The sequence below is a fragment of the Hemiscyllium ocellatum genome, chromosome 11, assembly GCF_020745735.1.
Source record: "Hemiscyllium ocellatum isolate sHemOce1 chromosome 11, sHemOce1.pat.X.cur, whole genome shotgun sequence".
Taxonomy (NCBI): domain Eukaryota; kingdom Metazoa; phylum Chordata; class Chondrichthyes; order Orectolobiformes; family Hemiscylliidae; genus Hemiscyllium; species Hemiscyllium ocellatum.
Window position 1 is genome coordinate 10,858,388 of NC_083411.1, and position 18,694 is coordinate 10,877,081.

At 41.3% G+C, this 18,694-nt stretch overlaps 1 protein-coding gene across 2 annotated transcripts in view; it reads left to right on the forward strand.

The window, feature by feature from the left end:
- aff2 (AF4/FMR2 family, member 2) overlaps positions 1 to 18,694 on the forward strand; it is a 536,530-nt gene that overhangs the window by 509,278 nt on the left and 8,558 nt on the right. For both annotated transcript variants that reach the window (XM_060832402.1, XM_060832404.1), the window contains exons 14-19: positions 6,437 to 6,564; positions 8,789 to 8,852; positions 9,020 to 9,156; positions 12,978 to 13,049; positions 13,394 to 13,487; positions 16,777 to 16,826. In XM_060832402.1, the coding sequence (XP_060688385.1) occupies positions 6,437 to 6,564; positions 8,789 to 8,852; positions 9,020 to 9,156; positions 12,978 to 13,049; positions 13,394 to 13,487; positions 16,777 to 16,826 (545 nt within the window). The remainder of the gene's footprint in view (positions 1 to 6,436; positions 6,565 to 8,788; positions 8,853 to 9,019; positions 9,157 to 12,977; positions 13,050 to 13,393; positions 13,488 to 16,776; positions 16,827 to 18,694) is intronic.

Here is an 18,694-nt window from a genome sequence, read left to right on the forward strand (position 1 = left end):
TGTGGACTTTGCACATTCTCCCCGTGTCTGCCTGGGTTTCTTTGGGTGCTGCAGTTTCCTGCCACAGTGCAAAGATGTGCAGGTCAGGTATATTGGCTGTGCTAAATTGCCCATAGTGTTCAGGGATATGTAGGTTAGGTGCATTAGTCAGGGGTCAATGTAGAATAATGGGGAATGGGCTTGTGTAGGGTACTCTTCGGAGGGTCGGCGTGGACTTGTTGGGCCGAAGGGCCTGTTTCCATACTGTAAGGATTCTAAGAATTATAGGCCAGGCCAGATAAGGATGGCAGTTTCATTCCCTACAGGACATTAGGGAACCAGTTGGGTTTTTCCCAACAATCGTCAATGGAGTCATTATCATCATTAGACTCTTTAGTTCCAGATTTTTTTTTAATGAATTCAAATTCCATCACGATTCAAACCCTGGTCCCCAAAACATTAGCTGGGTCTCTGGAATAACTGCCCATTGGTAATACCAATAATGAAATCAAGGCTCTGTTATCCGTCTTGATTGGGTATAAATGCTTCTATACCATTATCCAGAAGAAGTCGAGAGAATTATCCCCCAGTCTTCTGACCAATATTTTTCCCTCAGCCAGCATCACTGACAGCCACATTATTATGTCATTATCACGTTGCTATTTGAGGGCCTTGCTGTGAGAAAATTGACACAATTATACATCAGAGCAGTGACACCACTCGAATGTACTTCATTAGCTGCAAAGTGCTTTAAGCCATCTTGAAAGGTGCTATATAAATGCAAATATTCATTGCATGCAATTTAACAGTAAAGTGCCTAGAGCTAAAACCATCTTTTTTTTCATTTTAGGTGCTATATAACTCAAGTATTATTTTGTTAAATGACCAGCTCCCAGTAGCTGGTTTAACACACCCGTAACCAAGTGGAATAAATGTTTTTTTTTTCCGTTTTGAATAAATTCATGCTGAAACCCTTAAAATAAAAGGGATAATGGTGCTATTTCATGCACAAAAAACTAACATGAAGCACGGTCTGATTTGATTAAAGAGAACGCAGCAATGTTTCTGATAAATTGTGTGGCACCTTCACACAGAATCCTTCATATTAAGATTATACCTTTGAACTATTCATACATATCACTAATAGTAAGGCTGCACTAGACTCAATTTCTGTGAGCATCTTGGACATAACCTGAATTGATTCTGTTGCTATAGTAACAGCTCAGTTAAGTCTCAGCTATTATCATAATGTCTCGGGCCTGCTCAGTCTCTTCACCGATGAGATCAGGCTGTTCATTTTCAGATCATGTAATGCTCCTTTTTCAACATTTCCTAAACATTTTGTTGGGTTTTTGTTTGTGCAAATATAATTTTTCTGATTTTTCTTTTGCCATGAGGTCATATTTCAGGTGAAAAAAGTTTAGAATTGCAAAAGAAAATGTTGGCTGAGGAACATTTGTTTGTTCATGGACCTTACAATGTTGTGGTGGGATTCCAGTGAACAGATGTGTACCTGACACCCCAATCATCAGCGTTTTAATGGGACCATTAATTGTTTTCTTTTGGGTCCAAGTCTCCAGTACTCTGAAAGAGAACTTTCAAGGATGGAATGACTTTTCCTGCTGTATAATGTGCTTTTAAAAGTTGATTGCATGAACCTTCAAATCCCAACAAAGACCTGCACTCAAAAGACAATGTTAATTGGAAAGTTACGCTGCAGTAGTAACATTTTTTTACTGAAATCTGATCCCTTCGTGGCTGTCCCCAACTAATCAAGAGGCCTAGTGTGAAAATGTTCCTTTTTTATTTGCTAACGTTATGTAAAACTCAGAAGTCACTTGTTTAATTTTCTTTTCATTTTAATGATTTGTCATTTTAAATCAATTGTATGACTGACCCTGATGTGAGGGATGCAACATAGATCACACTGGATGCAGTCTCCTTCAGAGCTAAATGGGAATCAATTGTAGATCACACAGTCATGGACACCACTGGCTGGACCAGTTTTTAATGAGATCTATTTTGATGGGGTACCAGTGAAGTGAACGACTCTATCCTGAGTGGGGTTGAACTTCTCGAGTGTTGTTGGTGCTGCACCTTCAAGGCAAGTGGGTAGCATTCCATCACACCGCCGACTTGTACCTTGTCTCTAGTTGACAGGCTTTGAAGATTCAGGAGTTCAGTTACACACCACAGTATTCCCAACATCTGACTTGCTCTTGTAGCCGTTCCATTTATATGTCCAGTTCAGTTCAGTTTCTTATCAATGACAATCCCCAGAGTGTTCACAGTGAGAAATTAAACAACAGTAATACCATTAGGGATGGTTGGATTCAGTCCCTTCCCCTCCCGCCCCCCACAGCCCCCCCACCCCCCGGCCCCTTCAGTCTCTCACGCCAGTAGTCACACTTTCAAAGAGCCATTGAATATATCCCTCGCCCCTTTTACCTTGCAGCCATGCAAACTCCCCTTTTTTTTATCCTTTTCAGCTCAGCCAGTGACACTGAATACCTAAAAGAAAATAGTAAATTGCATGAAATCTACCAAAGTATTGTTATCCACCTCTGCACAGTTTTGTTTCATGATTATAAATACATAAATTAATGTCTTTGACAAGTTGGTGGGAAAAGAGAGAAACTGAATCAAAATTCTCATAACAGTGTATCCTACTATACCATACAATTCATAGAACGTTACGGCGCAGTACAGGCCCTTTGGCTCTTGATAGTGTGCTGACCTGTGAAAATAATCTGATATCCATCTAACCTACATTGTTCCATTATTATCCATATGTCTTTCCAATGCCCATTTAAGTGCTCTTAATATCAGTGAGTCTATTACTGTTGCAAGCAGGCCGTTCCACACCCCTACTGCTCTCTGAGTGAAGAAACTACCCCTAATATATGTCCTAAATCTATCAGCCCTCAATTTAAAGCTATGTCTCTTCATGTTAGCCATCCCAATCCGAGGAAAAAGGCTGTCACTGTCCACTCTATCTAACCCTCTGATTATCTTATACACCTCAATTAAGTCACCTCTCAACCTTCTTCTTTCCAATGAAAACAGCTTCAGTTCCCTCAGTCTTTCCTCTTAAGACCTTCCTTCCATACCAGGCAATATCCTAGTAAATCTCCTCTGCACCCTTTCCAAAGCTTCCACATCCTTCCTATAATGCTGTGACTAGAACTGTACATAATACTCCAGGTGCGGCCACACCAGTGTCTTATACAGCTGAAGCATGACCTGGAATGCAAAGTAGACAGGCAGAAGGCTGGAAAAACACAGCAAGCCAGGCAGCATCAGGAGGTGAAGAAATTCTGGATGTGCATTTGCTCGCTGAGCTGGAAGGTTCATTTCCAGACGTTTCACCACCGTACTAAGTAACATCTTCAGTGGGCCTCTGGGTGAAGCACTGCTGATGATTTCTGCTATTTATACGTTTGGGTCGGTGATGTCATTTCCTGTCCTTTTTTCTCAGGGCATGGTAGATGGGGTCTAACCCAATGTGTTTGTGAGTTCCGGTTGGAATGCCATGCTTCGAGGAATTCTTGTGTGTGTGTCTGTTTGGCTTGTCCTAGGATGGATGTGTTTTCCCAGTCAAAGTGGTGTCCTTCCTTATCTGTATGTAAGGATATTAGTGAGAGAGGGTCATGTCATTTTGTAACTATTTGATATTCATGTATCCTGGTGGCTAGTTTTCTGCCTGTTTGTCCAATGTAGTATTTGTTACAGTTCTTGTACAGCATTTTGTAAATGACATTAGTTTTGCTTGTGGTCTGTATAGGGTCTTTCAAGTTCATTTAGCTGCTGTTTTAGTGTGTTGGTGGGTTTGTGGGCTAACATGATGCCAAGGGCCCTGAGTAGTCTGGCACTCATTTCTGAGATTTCTTTAATGTAGGGGAGACACCCCTCGGCATCATGGTATCCACAAACCTACCAATACACTAAAACAGCAGCTAATGAACTTGAAAGACCCTATACAGACAATAAGCAAAACTAATGTCATTTACAAAATACCATGCAAGAACTGTAACAAACACTACATTGGACAAACAGGCAGAAAACTAGCCAGCAGGATACAGGAACATCAACTAGCCACAAAACGACATGACCCCCCTCTCACTAGTATCCTTACATACAGATAAGGAAGGACACTACTTCGATTGGGACAACCCAGCCACCCTAGGACAAGCCAAACAAAGACATGCATAAGAACTCCTATAAGCATGGCATTCCAAACAGAACTCTATCAACAAACACAACGAGTTAGGCCCCATCTACCATGCCCTTGAGAAAAAGAACAGGAAATGACATCACGATAGAAAATGGCATCACCAACCCAAAGAAACCCAAACAAACCCAAACATATAAATAGAAAGTAGAAATCATCAGCAGTTCTCCACTCAGGGGCCCACTGAAGATGTTACTTAGTAGGGTGATGACACTTCTGCAAATGAACCTTCCAGCTCAGCAAGCATACCTACATCCAGAACCTCAGCCTGAGCTACAAATCTTCTCAAAACTCACTAAGGTGAAGAAGTCAATGTTTTGGGTATAACCCTTCTCTAATCTTGAAGAAAGGTTACACGCGAAACATTGACTTCTCCAGCTTTTGATGCTGCCTGGCTTGCTATGTTCTTCCAGCCTCCTGCCTGTCTACTTTCCTTGTCCTCTGGGCAAGTTTGCCTCTGCAGAAGCCATCGCTTATCTTGCAATGCCCTCTTAGATCTGGATTGTGTTTGTACCTATTGTAGGTTACCAATATTGCGTGAATTGTGATTCACGTACAGTTTGTTTCCAAGCCAATACGGAATGGGATATAATTGCTGGGAAATACGTTCCCATTGCAAGCACGTTGGTGTCAGTACACTGAGAACTCCCAGGCCAGGTATAGAGCCATCTCAGATACAGTGCTAAACACTCTCCCTGTTTCTGAAATAGCATTGGTTCTTCATGACGCCACTGAAGAAGAAAGGCCATAATCTACACAGAGCATTTGGATGTCAAACTTTCCCACTGTGCCCCACCAAAGTTGAATTTTACTCCCAAAAGTCAAGAACAAACAGACCATTTCCCACCCTGATCATTTGTGGGATTATATGAGTAACACTTCCAAATGCATATTTGACTGAACTGACTGAGCTATTCGGTCCTCCCTCACTTCTATCTTTTCCTTGTGTTTTCACTGATTCACGTCGTATTGACCTAATGAATGGTGGATATTTGACGACAATCTGGAATTGTCTTTGGCTAAATGTGATAGCCCACCAGGCACCATGGGGTTACTCACAACAATAAATCAATAAATGCAACAGCCCACAGGGCACCATGGACTCAATTAGGGTAAAAATTGGTGTTAAGTTCCAAAAAGGATCAGGAGTTGGAAGTATTAAACAGGAGGTGTTCGTTCTACAGGCAGCAAGGTTAGAGAGAGCTGCTTATCTGTCCAAAATGGTCGATGATATCATCATTGTGTCATGTGACTGTGGCAGTCCTTAAAGAAACACACATTTTTATTGTATGCAGAATGAAGAGCAGTATTTCCTCCAATCAAAGGTCAGGCATTGAGAAAGCGAGTCAGTAATTTGTCTGACCTAAAATGAGAAGCAAAATCTTAGGGATGCTGGAAATCTGAAATACAAGTCGTAGAGTCATAGTGGTGTACAGCATGGAAATAGACCCTTCAGTTCAACTCATCCATGCCGACCAGATATCCTAAATTAATCTCATCCCATTTGCCAGCCTCTCCCTCTCAGGCCTTCCTATTCATACGCCCATGCAGATGCCTTTTAAATGTAATTGTACCAGCCTCCACCATTTCCTCTGACAGCTCATTCCATACACACACCACCCTCTGTGTGTAAAAGTTGCCCCTCAGGTCCATTTTAAATGTTTCCCCTCTCACCCTAAACCTATGTCCGCTCATTCTGGGCTCCCCCATCCCCAGGGAATAGACTTTGTCTATTTATCCTATCCGTGCCCCCCATGATTTTATAAACCTCTATACGGTCACCCCTCAGCCTCCGACACTCCAGGGAAAACAGCCCCAACCTGTTCAGTCTCTCCCTAGAGCTCAAACCCTCCAACCCCGGCAACATCCTTGTAAATCCTTTCTGAATCCTTTCAAAGAGAAAGTATTGGAGCAACTTAGCAGGTCTGGCAGTATCATTCATGGGGAAAGTTAACGATTCAGGTTCCAAAGAGGAAAATTCACCTTCCATTTGGAATGTTAACTTTGTTTTTGTCTCCACAACTGCTGCTAGACATGCTGAATATTTCCAGGAATTATCTGATCCCTCTGTTTAATCATCAACAGTTGTATTGATATAAGCATCAGTGGAAATGTCACTATCTCATGGAGGGTAGTGACAAACAGGTAAATATATCACGAGGCCCCTGCTTACTGTTAAGAGGGATTTCAGGTTTCCTACACTAACAAATAATCTCTTTACTGCAGGAGGCTGAATCACACCTGAACCCATCCAACATTCACCATGAAAATGGCCAGTCACAAACAGATCCCTGGACATTAGTATCCAATGGGCATTCAGAGCCAAGAAGACCGAAATTATCTTTTGATGATACGTAAGTTTTAACTTGTGACTTTCTTATTAGCACATAACTCTGAAACATTAACTCTTCTGTTAGATTTCCTCAGTTAACTTGAGTCTTACCTCCAAATTATGTTGTAGCCAATTTAAGCAAACCAGGAGTGAGGACCTCCTGCTCCTTTATCTATTGCCTGTTTGACGTAAGGGTCACAGAAGTCCTGGAAAAGTGGTGTGCAGCTGTTTTGTGCTGAGGCGTATGTTTCTTAACTAACGGAACAGGTTTTAATCTTTCCTCCAGCCAATTCAAGTTTTGACCCCTGTTCTTCACACGTGACTTTCTCTGCCCTGAAATCTACAAATCTGATAATGATTTAAGCCATTGCTCAAATTCGGCTCACCAGTACCATCACAGATCCTTTCCTTTAGATAAGTTCACTTAGGGTCATTAGTTTCTCCTGTAACTGGAGTTAATTTGAATGCCATTATACTGTGTTCAATAAAGTAGCAGGAGCCTACTGAAGGAACAGTGCTTATTGAAAGCAGTGGGATATTAAACACTGAGTGCTTTTTCCATCTTGATGAAGTGGTATCAGCACAGTACTTGCCAAGACTAACATTTTTTGGAGCTCAAGTCTGGAACAGATGCAAGGTTTTCTTCAGTTCAGTCTGAGTTTGTCCTTCCCTCTGCCTATTAACAGCCACAGTTGGAGACTAGCTGTTTTGCAAGGGAAACATAGGGAGCTTAGGAGTGTTGTTTGGCTTCTAAAGGCCGGATGACCTTAATAATAGTGTCATGTATACCAATAATGTTAGGGCATATGTTAATAATAATGGTACAATATTTTGATAGTGGTAGATATATTGATAATAGCGATACACATGTTAATAAAGTGGAGCATATAAGTCATGCCATTGATGACTGTTCTTTATGGGATGTAGGTGTCAGAGCACCAACTGTTGCCCATCCCTAATTGCTCTGAAGTAATTGTGTAGATACAGATTCACGAACAATAACTGTTTTACTTTAGTACGACAGAGTAACTTATTAGATCATTTCAGAGGGGAAATACAAATCAGCTGTGTTGCTGTGAGTCTGGAGTCATATGTAGGCCAGGCAGATAGCAAGGATAAATTTCCTTCTTGAAAGAATATTAGAAAGTCAGATGGCTATTCAATGAGTATTGTGTATCTATTAGTGCATGTGTATTAATAGCAGTGTTGTATAAATAATAGCTCATTTACATACTGAACATTGTACTGTACAGCACAGGAACAGGCCCTTCAGCCCATGATGTTCTGCCAAACATGATACTAAATTAAACTGATCCCTTCTGTCTGCCCTTGGTCCATATCCCCCCATTCTTTGCCTGTACCGATCTTCAAGTCCCTTAAACTCCCCTATGATATCTGCCTCCACCACCACCCCAGCAGTGCATTCCAGACTGCTACCACTCTTTGATCAAAAACACTTGCCCACACATCTCCTTTGAACTTTTCCCCCTCTCACTTTAGTCGGCAGTAGAACATATATAAATAATGGGTAAATGGTTAATAATGACCATCATCCAGGAGTTTTGTCACCCCCTTCTCTCATGTCACTTTAATTGTCATACCCAAGGTTGAAGTTCTTAAAACTCTGCTTTATCCAGAGCACTATAGGGCAGCTCTCCCATTAGAGAGAGAGAGAGAGAGAGAGACAACTAGTAGTTAGTCTACCCAAAGGTCAGCAAGCACCAAGGGGGAAGGTTGAGAGTGCGGGACCTTCATGGTAATCATAATGGTGCCTCTGTGAGCAGCAGTGCGTAAGTGTTGGGTGTAAATGATATTTGCAATCTATTACAAGTACAGATTGCAAAACGTCAAGGTTGAGGATTAAACAGCTGGTACATTTGTTTACTTCTGTTCAGTTGTACAGACAGGCTTGCAGCAGGAACACTGTGAAGACGTGATAAATAAAAACAACCGCCTCACCCAAAATGCCAGGACCAGATGATTTTCTTTTTCCCCTTAAGCAGACAACTGTGTTTTGAGCTCACTAGGACAAAGTGTTTGCACGGCTGTCTATCTTGTCTTTCCGAGCAGCCAGTGTGATTTTACAGTCAGTGCCAACTAGCTGTAGTGGGGAGATATTAGACTCAACACTCGTCTCTGCTGACCTCTGAGAATGGATTACCTTCCCCGGATATGGCAGGGGCTGGCTGTCCAACTCTCCAAAACCATAGTTGCTTTGATTGTGACTGATGATTACTGTTCTGCAGGTCGCATAATGCTGATTACTACATGCAAGAGGCCAAGAAGCTGAAACACAGAGCTGATGCACTGGTAAGACATGCTTTCGTCTTTCTAGCATTTTTTTCTTGTATCAATGAAATGACATAAATTAATAGCTACAAGAGGAGGCTGCTGCTGTTGCACTGGTGAGAAGTGAAATTATGTTGCCGCTTGTTGAGATTCACATCACTAAAGTTCTTTTCTTTTTTAATTTTCAGCTTGATAAGTTTGGAAAAGCAGTTAATTATGCAGATGCAGCACTATCATTCATTGAATGTGGAAATGCCATGGAGCGTGATCCATTAGAAGCGAAATCCCCATACACCATGTATTCTGAGACCGTGGAACTCATCAGGTTAATGTCTTTTTGAAGATAATTTTACTAATCATTTTTAGATGATAATTAATAACCTGCTGTGAGGAAATCAGGGTAGAAGATTAAGATCTGTACGGAGATGTCATATTTCAGAACTTAATACTTAAAGTGACTTGTAACACATGCTATTCTGTTCACTCATAATTTATGTATTTTATTATTTCATGATATTTGGAATCACCTGAGTAACTATGTGACCAAATAAAATGTCCAGCTTGTGCCACATCTATGGAAGATAGTACCTAATTTCAGAGAAGCTAGTGAAATGGGAAACACATATAATAAATGAAATTTATCTCAGCCAGGTGAGGTCACATACTCCTGAAGGAAGAAAGAAGGATAGATAGACTTGCACTTATATAGAATTTTGCACTCAGTATTGGTTAGCGAGTGTACCCTATTGTGAATCACATCCAAACCTTAGTGTTTTGTTTCTATTTTGATCCAATTGAGTCTAGTCTGTACACTATTGCATACAAATAAGCGAGGGAACATGCTATTTGATTCAATCTCCCAATCGTTTGGGCATACTGCCAATGTACCCAACATCACAGTAGCACGGGAACTCAAGCCTGACATTGCTCAGTTGTGTGGTTGGTGGAAAATTATTGTTGACTGATGGCAACATCCTTTGAGTGGAAAATATCAGTCACGCCACAACAGCTCAGTAGTAGCATGAAATGCTTCCTTGACCTGTTCAAAGTTTTGAGGTAGAATGCTTTTAAATGAACCCAAGTACCAATCCCAGTCCTATCAATGGTCTGATTTCCTGTGGTGACAAAATATTGTTTGCATAACTTGCATTCACAATTGTACAACCAAGAATTGTCACATTCTTAACTGAACCCGAGGACAGTGTAAAGTTTAGATGGTCTTCAATTATGGAGTAGGAAAGAGAAACGGGAATAGGAAGACACCACTTGGAGGTGCCAACATGTCGATGAGTTATTAAACTAAAAACCCCTCCGGTAGATGTGAAATATTCCAGCACACCATTCACAGAAGGGCTGGGAGCTCTCCAGAGTATTCTAGGCCATGGCTTATTTTGAAGGCAACACTTAACTCAGATTTTCTGCTTGTAATCACATTGCTTATCTGTGGGAGCAAATCAGCTGCTGTGTTTCCAACATCACGACAGTGCAAGGAATTTAGAAGATAGACATCATGTTGTCCTTTTTAACAAGAGGAGTTGAGTATAGGAGCAAAGATGTCTTGCTGTTAACTTTATAGAGCCTGGGTTATATATACCTGGAGCATTGGGTGATGCTCTGGTCCCTTGCCTAAGGAAAGATTTGTACTACAGAGGCAGAGCAGCAGGGATTCACCAGGCTTATTCCTGGGATGTTCTGTAAGGGAAGATTGGGGAGATTAGTCCCCAGTTGAAAAGAACGAGGGGAGATTTCATTAAAACCATACAAAGTTTCGAAAAGGATGGACAGGGAAGAAGCAGGGTTGATGTTTCCCATGGGTTCTAGAACCGAGAGTCACAGTCTACAAATAAGAAGTAAAGACTGAAACGAAAGGAATTTCTTCACTCAGAGTTTAGTGAATCTTTGGAGTTCTCTGCCCCAGAGGATTCAAACATTAGGCAAGCACATGATTGAGATTGATGGACGTTTAGTTACCAGTAATGTCAAGGGACATGGAAAAAAGAAGAAAAATCACATTGAGGTAGATGATGAACCATGAACTAGAATGGGGGAGTGGGCTCAAGGGGCAGATTGGCTTAATCTTACACCTCTAAGTATTCTTCAGAAGTACATTATAGGCTGCAAAATAAAGGGATTTCCTGAGGTTGTGCAAGGTGCAATTTAAGTGCATATCTTTGATTATGATTGATGTCTACTTTAATTCCACTTACCTGTCTTGATTTCACATATCCTCACTCAACAGAAATCTCTGTAAGCCAACCAGAAAAATAATTGGGGATGCACCAATAGAGATCAATAACTCATTCTGAAACATGCTGTGAATTTAGTGTTTTCTGACATGTGCATCCATATGTTTGTAGCTATTTATTCAGCTATATGTGAAATGATATTGATGCACCATAATATGAAAGGTCATTTCCTTCATTAGCTGGGGCATGATGTCTAATTTTAGTAACTGCGCAACATGAAATCAAAATTGAGAGATCAGACTTGTTGCTGCAAATGTTTCCCTTTTACTTCCGCAAGCTACAAAATTATATTGAGATGTCACAGTGACTGAGTGCCTGATGACACCAGTTCCTCAGGCTGTAGAATGTAGAACAAAATCTCATCTTGCTTTCCACATAGCTACACACAAAGAGTCAAGCTTAACAGCTCAATTCAGCAATAATGCAGTCCCTTTCCAGAGCACCTATGTTGATGTGTGTGCAGACATCTCACAAAATGCCATGTAAATGAGCTCAAATCCGAGAGCTTAGATCTTACAATGTGGGTATTTTCACACATGAATGCTTTAAAATGGGTTTTAGCGCTGTGTGGTAAACAATGCGCGTGTGCTTTTTGCTCTCAATTTTCATGCATCAGCTCAGAGATGCATTTCTGCACAGCTACAAGTCAATAGAACATAGAAAATTCCAGCACAGTCTGGGCCCTTCAGCCCTCGATGTTGCGCCGACCTGTGAAACCAATCTGAAGCCAATCTATCCTACACTATTCCATCTTCATTCATATGTTTTTCCGATGACCATTTAAATGCCTTTACTGTTGTAGGCAGGCTGTTGAATGCGGGTAAAAAATGAGGTCTGCAGATGCTGGAGATCACAGTTGAAAATGTGTTGCTGGTTAAAGCACAGCAGGTCAGGCAGCATCCAAGGAATAGGATCTTGGATGCTGCCTGACCTGCTGTGCTTTAAGGCTGTTGAATGCCCCTACTACTCTGAGTAAAGAACCTACCTCTGATATCTCTTCTATATCTATCACCCCTCAATTTAAAGCTATTCACCCTTGTACTAGCCATCACCATCCAAGGAAAAAGGCTCTCCCTGTCCACCCTACCTAACCCTCTGATTATCTTGTATGTCTCTATTAAGTCACCTCCCAACCTTCTTCATTCTAATGAAAACAGCCTCAGTTCCCTCAGCCTTTCCTATTAAGACCTTCCCTCCATACCAGGCAACATCCTAGTAAATCTCCTCTGAACCCTTTCCAAAGCTTCCACATCCTTCCTACAATGCGGTGACCAGAGCTGCACGCAATACTCCAGATGCGGCCACACCAGAGTTTTGCACAGCTGCAACATGACCTCGTGGCTCCGAAACTCAGTCCCTCTATCAATAAAAGCTAACGCACTGTATGCCTTAACAACCCTATCCACCTGATGGCAAATTTCAGGGATCTGTGTACATGGACACCGAGATCTCTCTGTTCATCGACACTGCCAAGAATCTTCTTCACCTTCGCTGATCATCTCTTGCTCATCTTGTTCATCTCTACTCATCTATACTGCCAAGATGTGTGCATGGAGCACAGCGGGGGGTTAATTAGGACTCTTGATCATGATACATCACTCCCTATCTTTTCTCTTTCTCATTGGATTCAGTAAAAACAAGAACTAGGCAGATTGTAGAACGGGTGATGGATGTGATAATGCAACATTCTCAGTTCCAGCCAAGAGTCGGATTTCCCTGCAAAGAGATATTTTGAGGCAGTTGGAAAATCTAGACTGTTGTACATTAAGACCAATGTGTCACTTCATACGAAGGATAGATATTGCCCATATGTTCCCCCTATCTCTGAAAAACTCATAAAAGCTGCTCACGCAATGCTCACCAGTCAGGATTATTGATTGTTCCTTGTTTCTTTCCCAAGGTACGCCATGAGGTTAAAGAATTTCACAGGTTCTATGGCCACGTTAGCTGATAAGAAACTGGCAGTCTTATGGTGAGTTTCAGTAAGTCAGCTATCAGGTGAATGAACTTCCAGTCAACTACATTGTAATGTTATAAGTGTATCATTACTTCATGAAGAAAATAAATTAATGAAGCAAAATTTTTACCTTCTCACATTCACAAATTATAGAAGACTCCGCTGTGCTATTTTGTGACATTTATTCATTACCTTAATTTCCCACTGTGATTAACCAAGCAAGATGTGTTGTTTTGACTTTGTTTCAATCTATCCAAACTGTATTCCTCAAGAATCCAACATGAGAAGTATAATTGACATAAGTTGTGTTGCTGTACTGAGTGCTAACTTTAATACAATGTATCTCTAATTTAATCTAGTTACCGATGCTTGTCACTTCTCTATTTGCGAATGTTCAGACTTAAGAAGGACCATGCCATGAAGTATTCTCGATCCTTGATGGAATATTTTAAGGTATTTGAATGATTTTGGTGGGGGGAGGAGCATGTTTTCAAAAGAAGCGGTCTTCATTCAAGTGTTGTATATTGCTGAGCCCTGCTGTCTTCTCCCAGTGGTAAACCTTGATTTCTCAGCAACATTTCTGGGCTAAGGCATCCAGATGGACATGGGAAAATGCATTTCTGATAGCAGGACTGAAGAGACATAATTACAAATACAGCCAGACTACCTAAAGGGAGAAATTAAGAAACAGTTCTTCCCATTAAAAAAAGGCATTAAGAATCTGGAACTCTTTCTCTTAAATGACTGTGGATGCTGGGGAACAGTTGGCGCTTTCATGGCTGAGGTTGTTAGATTTTGTTAGAGAAGGCGTCTTCTGGGAGTATTGTGGTCCAATTCTGATCGCCCGGTTATAGGGAAGATATCATTAAGCTGGAGAGGGTTCAGAAGAGATTTACCAGGATGTTGCCGGGTATGGAAGGAAGCATCTGTGGAGAGAAAATAAGTCAATGTTTGGAGTCCCTTCCTTCTGAGTCCCCCCCTTAATGTACAGTAACCAAAACTAAATTCCACTTACCCACTGCCTGATGTCCTTGCTAATCTACAATGGCTCCCAGTCTGGCAAATCCTTTATTTTAAATTTCCCGTCCTGGTTTTCAACCACCTCTACAGCATAGCACTGAGCTGGCCATGGTAAACCTGGGCTTCCCAAAGTATGGGAGTGTGACCCCAAGTGGGCTTGCTTGCATGCTCTGAGACAGTAGTGACCAAAAATGGATTGTGACCAATCTATAACATCAGGGCTTCTTCTCTAACAAGCCCCAGTCCAGTCTCACGGAGGATTCACAACAGCTTTCATGCCTTAAAATGGGGTCAAAGGGGAAAAACTTGGCACAAACTGCTCTAATCTTCCCAGCCCGACAAACCTTCAACATACCTGCACTTCTCGAATTCTGACCTCTTGATTTTAATCAGTCCATATGTGGTGGCTGTTTTTATCAGTTGCTTGGGCCAAATCTGTGAAATTCTGTCCCTGAATCTCTTCACCTGTCCTTCACTCTCTATCTTTGTCTAAGATGCTTCTTAAAAGCTATCACTGCGACCAAACCTTTGGTCACCCATACTGATATCTCCTTATATGACCCTGTGTCAAATGTTGGCTAACCGAGCTCTTGTGAAGCACTTTGGAATGTTTTCATAGAATCATCAAGTCCTTACAGTGTGGAAACAGGCCATTTGACCCAACAAGTCCACACCAACCCTCCGAAGAGTAACCCACACAGACCCTTCCCCCACCCTACATTCCCCCTGACTAATGCATCTAACGTACACATCCCTGAACACGATGGGCAATTCAGCATATCTGATTCACCCAACCTGCACATCTTTGGACTGTGGGAAGAAACCGGAGCACCCGGAGGAAACCCATGCAGGCACGGGAATATCGTCTGAAGCTGGAATTGAGTCCCTGGCACTGTAAGGCAGCAGTGCCAACCAGTGAGTCACTGTGCTACCCAAATTTACTATCAGAGTGCTGTAGAAATGCAAATTGTTGTTGGTGAATGATTCTACTCTGCCTTAAGCAAGGATGGCTTTGCTATACCTAACATCTCCGGGTGCTCTGGTTTCCTCCAACAGTCCAAAGATGTGCAGGTCAGGTGAATTGGCCATGCTGAATTGCCCGTAGTGTTAGGTAAAGGGGTAAATGTAGGGGTATGGGTGGGTTGCGCTTCGGTGGGTCGGTGTGACTTGTTGGGCTGAAGGGCCTGTTTCCACACTGTAAGTAATCTAATCTAATCTAATCTCCTTGATCCCAGCAGTGATTTCCAGTCTCCATTTACTCTGAGAGTGCAAGGTTCCTTATCAAACTATAATGGTTAGACAGATTAAATGCTCTGATTGATTTAAATGGTCAGTACTTCAAATTCAATCTGACACCCAGTTCTCCAAAAACCTTTGTCGACATTTATTCACCATCTGCATGTTATCTGCACTGAATTGCAAAGTGTATATTTAAGGAACCAGCAATTGCTGGTTGTCTGTTGTGAACTGCCATTTGATTGATGTTTCGATCCAATCAGTATATTTCCTAGTGGATTTGTTTTGTCCCCTCTGGAGAGATCAGTCCAATCTCCCCCCTACCCCAATGACTTTAATGTCAATTCCTGGTAGAAAGTTCTGGAATGTCTCTGTAGCAAGCTTTTCACCAGAATCAGACAGCACAGAAGGCAGCCATATATGTTGTTCATGCTGTGCAAGTGTTCCTTCATGAAGTAATCCCAGTAGAAATGAGCAGTTGCTGGGCCACCACAAACGTCACTAAGGTATGGTTGCCTTGGGGCATGAGTCAACCAGTTGGCTTTCGAAAGGAAACCAGAAAGTGCTGGAGAAGCTCAGCAGGCCTGGCAACATCTGTGAAGAAAGAAACATCTGTGTCAAGAGTTCACACTTTGAGCCCAATGTGTCTCTTCTTCAGGACTAAGACTTGAAACATAAACTCAATCTCTCTCTGTCTCTCACAGATACTGTCAGACCTGCTGATTTTCTCCTGCAGTTGCTATTTTCATTTCAGATCTCTAGCATTTGCAGTCCTTTGCTTTTGTTGAGTGTTGGATTTTGAGACCTTCCAGAATTGATCGTTTCCAGAGGCTAGTCCACAAACCTAACGTTCCAGAGCAAGAATTGAACTTGCTGCCTTTTGGTTCATTGCTTATACTCGGTATTACTGTATCCTAGACTCCCTTTGTAATATACATGGGATCCTTTTCTGCATCAATAATGCTGTTTGATTCAAGCAGTGGAAAATTTGGTTGTGCTGTTAACATTGTGGCATCTGTTAGCACAATCTGCAGTGAGGTCTGCAGATGCTGGAGATCAGAGCTGAAAATGTGTTGCTGGAAAAACCGCAGCAGGTCAGGCAGCATCCAAGGAACAGGAGATTCGACGTTTTGGGCATAAGCCCTTCTTCAGGAATCATTCCTGAAGAAGGTCTTATGCCCAAAAGGTCGATTCTCCTGTTCCTCGGATGCTGTCTGACCTGCTGCGCTTTTCTAGCAACACATTTCAGCTCTGTTGCCTGTATGGCCAAGAAATTCTCTCTTGTCTTGATTATGGATGTGTTTCAATATGTTGTTGCTTTGCCACCTGATTTTGCCTAATCTAACAATGAAGCCCTTTACAAAGGACATTGCAGCAAGATGCTTCCCCATGGAAAGAAATAATCTTAAACTGGATGTATTTTACTGTTCTTTGGAAAGCTGGTAGAGATCTCTTATATTTTCATGCATGCTGTTTTCTGTTACAGAGTTCCTCAAAAGCCTCACAAGCTCCTTCGCCTTGGGGAACAAATGGAAAGTAAGTCCCCCTTCGTAATTCTCAGGGACCAAATTTTGCTGGATTGAGATGTCTGATAGTACCACCAATTATGAAGAGATAGCTTCTTGCTGTGGCAGCACATGTGCCCACAAGTTGCAAGGTTTGAGGTCCACGTCCAATGCCAGAGGCTGATGACAAAAACAAATTGACACAGGTTTTCCAGTTACTGCACTGTCATCTTTCCTATGAGATGTTAAATTGAGGCAATGTTAGCTATCTTCCATGGGTGTGAAAGATCCTAGGTTTTCATTTTAAGAAAAACAGGGGAATCATTCCTGTATGCTGGCCAGTATGTATCCCTCAAGTCAAAAATCAATTAAGCCAGTTGTGATCACCCTCCTGTCTCTACTTGTCACAGAACCATATACACTTTTGCTAATCCTTTCCTTTTGTGTATACGACAGAAGCTTTTACACCTCACATTTTATGTTTCTTTCTACTTTTCATTCAGATTCTATTCTCTCTTTCTTTATCAATTTAGTTCCACTATGCTGACTTTCTCTCAGTCCTCAGACTTACATATTTTTGGTCAACTTGACAAACCTCCACCATTAATTTAATGCAATCTCCAATTTTTCTTGTTAACCATTACTCTTGCTTTTCCCTTTGGGCTTCTTAACCTATAAGAATGTATAATTTTTTTTGTTTGGTAAACCAAGCAGCATTTCTTAAAATATGAGCAGTATCTGTCTATCAAACTTTTTAATGTATTTTCCAATTCATCACAGTCAACTGTTCTTACCTCTCTAATTGCTCTTGTTAAGATTTAAGGGCAGTACTTTCGGACTGAAATACATCATTTTCAAACCTAATGGAAAATTCGATCATTCTGTGGTTGCTATCCCTAAAAGTCATGTGATTACAGGATTATTAATTCACTTTTTCTCATTGCATAATACCAGATCTAGAATAACGTTGTCTAACTGGCTCCGCAATGTGTTATTCCAGAAAACACACAAACATTTTCTAGAAATTGCTCCACATCATAATCAGATTGAAGTCACCCACAGTAACTTCATATCCCTTGCCACATGCACTTCCAATTTCCTTATTTATACTGTGCCCTAAATTACTCCTATGGGTTGATAGCCTATAAACTACTTCTAGCAACGTTTGCTCCCCTGTTGTTTCTTAGCTCTACCCAGATTCAATTTCCTGTTCTTCCAAGGATGTTCTTTCATTAATATGCTGATACCTTTCATTTTTTTTATCAGCAATATTCACTTCCTTTTACTTTTAGTCCCTCATTCCTAAATGTTAAATATCCTTGAATATTTGGTTCCTGGTCTTGGTCACCATGCTGCCACACCTCCAGAATGACAATTCAATCATACTCTCTTACTTTGAGGAGCAGTTTGAGTTCACCCATTTTGCAGGTGAATGCTGCTTGCATTCAAGTAGAGTCCTTTTTATCATGCCCTTACAATACTATTCTGTCATTTGACCCTGGTTGATGATCAGACTTTTTTCTGCTGCTTTGTATTTTCATTTACCGCTTTTCTATTTCCCATAAGCAATTTGTTTTCATTGTAAACCTCCCCCCAGACAGTGATAGCAAATCTCCCTCTGCCGGATGTTAGTCTTGGATTTCAGGTCAAAGAGTTTTTTTTTAGCAAAGATAACAGTGGGGCTACACAAATTAAGTTGCAACTTGTGGTGACGAACATTTCAGGGTGTTTCTCTCACTCGTCACAAGTTGATGGATGATTTGCATATTAATAATAATCTGCATCATTCATATGCCAAGTGTACAGGAGATCCCGACACTGTCAGATTAGCAACCTTTCTCAGCTGCCTCCAACAGTTAGCTCATTCAGAATGCATGGCTTTGTTGAAGAGTGATCAGG